The sequence below is a fragment of the Mus pahari genome, chromosome 9, assembly GCF_900095145.1.
Source record: "Mus pahari chromosome 9, PAHARI_EIJ_v1.1, whole genome shotgun sequence".
Classification (NCBI taxonomy): Eukaryota; Metazoa; Chordata; class Mammalia; order Rodentia; family Muridae; genus Mus; species Mus pahari.
In genome coordinates, this window is record NC_034598.1 from 48,147,032 (window position 1) to 48,152,981 (window position 5,950).

The following is a 5,950-nucleotide window of genomic DNA, read 5'->3' on the forward strand; positions in this document are numbered from 1 at the left end:
GATTTGGACTGCAGACTGTAAGTCATCAATAAATTCCTTTACTATATAGAGACTATCTGCAAGTTCTGTGACTCTAGAGAACCCTGACTAATACATATACATATGGACCAAGCTTGGTACTTGGTGGTGCATGCCTTTAATTCTACCACTCTGGAGGCAGAGGCAGGTGGATCTCTGTCAACTGAGGCCAGCCTACTCTATATAGCAAGTTCCAGGCTAGCCAGTGCTATGACCCTATCTCAAACACACACACACACACACACACACACACACACACACACACCAGAGACTATGTTGGGAGTAGAAAGTAGTCTAAAGAAGAAAGTTGGAACAAGACATAATACTGGATGCAAAAAGACAAAATGTTTTTTCTAAGAAGATATATAAGCCTGGAGGGAACTATGGGAGGAGAAAAGAGGGTGTGGTGGTTTAATAAGAATGTCACCCATAGGCTCATAGATTTGAATGTTTAGTCATTAGGGAGTGGCACTATTAGAAGGGGTTGCCTCAGAGTGGGTGTGGCCTCATTGGAGTGGGTGTGGCCTCATTGGAGTGGGTGTGGCCTTGTTGGAGTAAGTGCATCACTGGGAGCAGGCTTTGGGGTTTCAAATGCTCAATCTAAGCCCAGTCTCTCTTTCTCTCTTCCTGCTGCCTGCCAGTCGGAATGTAGACTCTCCTCTACCTCCCCAGCACCAAATCTGCCTACGTGCTACCATGCTTCCCACTGTGACATTAATGGACTAAACCACCAAAACTGTAAGCCAGTCCCCATTAAATGCTTTCCTATATAAGAGTTGCCCATGGCGAGAGCCAGGTACCGTTGCACACACCTTTAATCCCAGCGCTTTGGAGTCAGAGGCAGGTGGATCTCTGTGAATTTGAGGCCAGTCCCATCTACAAATTGAGTTCTAGTACAGCCAGGGCTGTTACACAGAGAAACCCTGTCTGGGGGGAGGGGGAGTTGCCATGGTAATGGTGTCTCTTCACTATTAGCAATGGGACAATGGCTAAGATAGAGTATTGGGAGTGATTATGACCAGATAAGCACACTGAAATACAAGTCTGAAACATCATAATAGGACTCATAACTACCAAAACAAATAATAATAACAAAAGTAAAAACAAAAATTAAATGACCCCACCCACTGTGCCCCGCCCCAGGTTCTTACCACAGAGTCCAGAGAGCGAACTCCTGAGTAACGTAGAGAGGCTGGGAGGGTGACCAGGAGCTGTGCTTCATGAGCATCATCCCCATCTGCCTGAGGCCGGGCAGGGTCAGAGGGCAGGTTGGTGACTGTCAGCTCCAGGCCTATGAACGGCTGCCCGCTCAGTGCAAACAGGGCGGTCTTTCCATCCAGATCCCTGGGGGATAGGACCCAACTCACTATAGAGTCTGGGCCTCTCACCAGTGGCCTCTGTCTTCCCAGTCTCCAGTCAAGTGCACACTGCCTCTCCTCGCACTCCAGGTCCCCCAAATCGCAAGCCAGCTTTCAGTGCACCTCGATCCTCACACTAACTCCACCACTTTCTGACTCTGGGTAAACAGCAAGATCTCTAGGCCTCTGCTCCCGGTTCATAACACCGAGCCAGCCATCCCTACCTCACAAAGGAGTGAAACAAAGTGTCCACAAAACACAAGGCATTATCCAGACTAGGAGAATCGTTATCTCTTCCGGGTCAGGCCCTCTGCCTGACCACTCTGAGCCCTGGCCCTCCCCTCTCCTCCTCCACAAATGCCCTCTCCACCCTTCTCACATGGGCAGAGCCTGGAACTCTGTGTCGCTGATTCGGGAACAGAACTGGTACCGCTCGAGCTGGAGGTTGCTCTGACAGATCTTATCTTCACCACAGCCTTGCTTCAGGAAGTGGATCTAGGAGAAGATCATCTCTAAGGTTGAGGCAGGCAGGGGTCAAATGTGTCACCAACTCCAGAACTGGCACTTAACTGTGTGACACTGGGCTGGCCTCTTAACCTCTCTGAGTTGTAAAATAAAGTGAGTACTGCCATACTGCTGTAAGGATTAGCAGGCTAGTCCGTAGGCAGGCAGACCATGCTGTCCAGCCCAGACTGTTCAATCTATATCCCAGAGACTGAGAAACAGTGAAGGATACTGTCACTGAGCTGCCGAGAGAACCATGCAAAGAGCTGCATGCTGCCCCTCCCCACGGAATGATTTAATGCACAGTAAGTTTAGAAGCATTGATGTTCATCTCAGAAGACAACAGCCTAAGACAGGTAACGGAGGAGCAGGAGCACTGTCCTCTCACACTAGGGGGCGCTGTCCTCTCACACTAGGGGCGCTGTCCTCTCAACTAGGGGGCGCTGTCCTCTCACACTAGGGGGTGCTGTCCTCTCACACTAAGGGTGCTGTCCACTCACACTAGGGGCGCTGTCCTCTCACACTAGGGGGCACTGTCCTCTCACACTAGGAGCGCTGTCTTCTCACACTAGGGGGTGCTGTCCTCTCACACTAGGGGGTGCTGTCCTCTCACGCTAAGGGTGCTGTCCTCTCACACTAGGAGCACTCCTCTTACACTAGGAGCACATGGTCATTTGAGCCATGTTGCCTTTGAGGTATCACATCACCTACATATATAGGGTTGAACTGTGTATGAAGGAGCTTTGTGAACTGTGAGCAGGTGTCACAGTGGACACATCAGAACCATTGTCCATCCCAGCTCCATTTCCCTCATGATCACCTCAGTCCTCTGGGTGCTGGGCTGGTGAGCATTGAGGATGGGAGCCACAGAGGGGAGCTCCTGGCCAGGTGCTTGCCTCCGTAACAGAGGGGTTCGGAGACCATAAGACAGGGTCACCACAATGGCCCGTAGCTTGTCTTTGACGTTTTCCTGGAAGGGAAAGATGGTTTCTCACTGGAACAACTCCCAAGTCCCAACCCTGATCAAGGCCCCCACCACCACCAGTACACTGAAAACTCTTGTAAAGAAATCGAGGGAGATAGAAACACAGATGGGAATGCATGTGGGGATAAGAGAGACCGTGGCAATAAAAAGCCCTCCTTGAAGACCAGACCCCCACCAACCCCTGTGAAATGCCAGCCTTCCTTTCACACACCTATGAAGGCAGCTCTCAAAGCTAGGCCAAGGATCTCCTATTTATGCCAGCCTGGCCCATATTAAAAAGTTCCAGGACACTTCATTAAAAAAAAAAAAATCAGGCATCAAGGCAAAAAGGAGCTCGAAAGGAATATATATATATGGAATTCTTCATTAATTTAGGTGTCATCTTCATGAAGAAGCCCTGCTAGTCTTATCTGTCATTCCAATCTTAGTATATGTGCTTCCAAGTGCAAGGAACTTTTACTTTTTTAATTGTGTGTGTATGCATGTCCACATGCACACATGTGCACCTGTGTGCATGCATAGGCACGCATGAATATAATAAACACATGAGTGCAGGAATCCAAAGGAGCCAGAAGAGCTTGTCAGGCCTCCTGAACTCTGGGTGGCCTTCAAGAGCAGCACAATCTCTTAACTGCCGAGTGATCTCTCCAGCCCCTGGGAACCCAGAGCTGACGGTGAGGTGTGGGTGTGCCGCAGAAGAACAAGGGCCAGAAGTCAGCGGCTACCTGCAGCTGGAACACAGTGTCTCCACAGACTCGGTCATGTTGGTGCTTCAACCACACGGTGCCGGAGGACTGATGCCTGAGGTCATCCAGGCCTCGGCTCAGAAAGGTCACACGTGGAACCTGGCCCCGGAGCCTCCGGTCTGTGTCCCCATCTAACATATAATCTAGGGCTGTGGCGCGGAGGGAGAAGAGGGAAGAGAGTGGGCTGAAGATTCTGCTCCTATCCACCTGGAGGCCATCGGAGTGAGCGGTAGGTGATGTCTCTACTCACCCACACTAGGGTTATAGCTGCTGGGCACAGCAACATAGCTGAAACAGATCTTTATGTCCACGCTGTGGGGCAAAGGGAGGCTCCTTAGCAAACAAGACCCCAAACCCCACTCCTGCCACTGCCCAGATGCAAACTACAAAGAGAGGCAAGGAAAGCGACCACTGGCAGCCTCCCCAGTCCTCCCTTCTAATCTCCCCTCACCAGACCAAGCGTCCTCCGTCGGCACAGTTGGGCTGTTCCAGATCGATGGCTCTCGGATCAATGAAGATCTCTTGGGAGACATGTAGGACGGGTCTGGCCCTGGGCATAGAGAGTTCATTGGGTGAGAAAGGAGAGAGTGTGAGGCTGGGCACCCTCTGCAGGACCAGGTATGAGACTGGAATGAGGCCACACCTGCAAGCGGGGTTGATAGCCTGGAGGCTCACCTGAACAGAGCAGCAGTATCAGCCAGGGAGCCCACAAGCAGGTCTGGGTAGTGATTCCCATCCACATCCAGGCCACCGGACAGGGAGTAACCAAAGCTCTTGATACCCACCGCCTCGCCCTCCAGCACCTGGAGACCAGCAGTCAGCCTCGGTGAGCCCCATTTTCCCAATCCTCCCCCCCCCCGTTACCGCTGCAGTTAACACCCAGGACCTTCTCCTAACAAGGACACCCTCACCTGTGAAGGTTTGATGACCACCCCCAGGCTGCTCCCATGGTAGATAAAGACCTTCCCATCTCCGTCAAAGGGAGCTCCCACGGCAATGTCTGGGGACATGAGAAAAGGGATGATCGGCTGTAGAGGATGATGGACAGAGTCCACACCTAACTCCCCTTGTTCAATCCTGTAGAATGTGTTGCCAGTTTCATTGAGAAGCTACATACATCATTTTGAAATCCTCTTAGCCACTCTCTCCAGATAACACTAGCTCAACTTGCCTGAGTTTAAAAAAAAAAAAAAAAAAACAGATCTCTGAGGGGTACCATTAACTTCTCAGCCCCTCCCCACACCGAGCTTTCCTAACACCAGTCATACCTGGGAAGCCATCTTGGTTGAGGTCCCCCAATACAGCCAAACTGATCCCAAACATGGAATCAGGGGAGCCACAGATTCGGAGAGGAGAGATATCTGCCCAATGGCCACCCTGGTTCATGTACACATACACAGCACCTCCCAGCTCTTCTTGGCGTTCAAAGAAGTAGGGGGCACCCACAATCAGGTCTGCCCAACTGTGGAGGAAGGAGACAGTATGGAGCCCTCTAAACCGAAGGACCCAGGACAAAGCACGGAAGACACTCCTGGACCCAGGAACACTCCCCCTGCCCCCTCTCACCCATCATTGTTGAGATCAGTCACAGCCAGTGAGTAGCCGAAGCCAGAGGTCAGGCGCTCCCCCGACAACACAACCTCAGGTATCAGGCGGCTGGCGCTATCCTTGCGCAGAATGACCACAGCCCCTTTGTGGTTGGCACGGGGGGCCCCTGCCACAAAACTCAGCTCTTCTGAGCGCATGAGACCCTTCCCAGAGTCGATGGAGAAACCTAGGTGAGGGAATCGCTTACTGTGAGTGATTCTCCAAATTTCAGAAGCCAGGTGAGCCCCTGGAGCCACAGGAAGCCTCTCCCCAGTCCCCACCACTATGGCTAGACTATTCCTCCTCCCCAGTCAGGGCCTAGAAATCTTTGTAGCCCTCCTGGTCAGAGACACAGGATATGACACAGGTGTCATGGAGCAGAGAGAAAGGCACTGACAGAGAAGCCTTAGTGACTTGGTCAGAGGGACTGGGCATAGCAACAAGAGCCAACCATTCATGTCCAACCTGGGGAACTGAAGAAGAGGGAGACTCCTCCCATCTTACACACCCAGAAGGTCCATTGACATCCAATGCATCCCCTCCCCATCTTCCCCACCCTGCCGAGGGGAAGGCGATCTTTACATAGAAGGGAGGAAGACCGGGGTCAAGGAAGCGCTTGCTTCACCCAAATGTCTCCTGGACCTCGTTTCACTTTTGGGGTTTTTGGTTTTTTGTTGTTGTTGTTGTTGTTTTCTTTTTTTGGTTTTTCGAGACAGGGTTTCTCTGTATAGCCCTGGCTGTCCTGGAACTCA

The 5,950-nt window shown here is 51.6% G+C and overlaps 1 protein-coding gene and 1 non-coding gene across 6 annotated transcripts in view; both read right to left on the bottom strand.

Annotated features, from left to right (window-relative positions):
• Window positions 1–5,950, bottom strand: part of Itga7 (integrin subunit alpha 7) — a 28,463-nt gene that overhangs the window by 11,609 nt on the left and 10,904 nt on the right. For all 5 annotated transcript variants that reach the window (XM_021204436.2, XM_021204435.2, XM_029542294.1 and 2 more), the window contains 10 exons: window positions 5,178–5,385; window positions 4,880–5,073; window positions 4,523–4,611; window positions 4,287–4,414; window positions 4,063–4,161; window positions 3,862–3,923; window positions 3,591–3,760; window positions 2,701–2,850; window positions 1,756–1,871; window positions 1,170–1,362 (listed from right to left, as the gene is read on the bottom strand). In XM_021204436.2, coding sequence (XP_021060095.1) covers window positions 1,170–1,362; window positions 1,756–1,871; window positions 2,701–2,850; window positions 3,591–3,760; window positions 3,862–3,923; window positions 4,063–4,161; window positions 4,287–4,414; window positions 4,523–4,611; window positions 4,880–5,073; window positions 5,178–5,385 — 1,409 coding nt within the window. The remainder of the gene's footprint in view (window positions 1–1,169; window positions 1,363–1,755; window positions 1,872–2,700; window positions 2,851–3,590; window positions 3,761–3,861; window positions 3,924–4,062; window positions 4,162–4,286; window positions 4,415–4,522; window positions 4,612–4,879; window positions 5,074–5,177; window positions 5,386–5,950) is intronic.
• On the bottom strand, window positions 3,213–3,314 carry LOC115064780. The gene has a single exon (XR_003844598.1). It is a non-coding gene; the product is annotated as a U6 spliceosomal RNA (small nuclear RNA).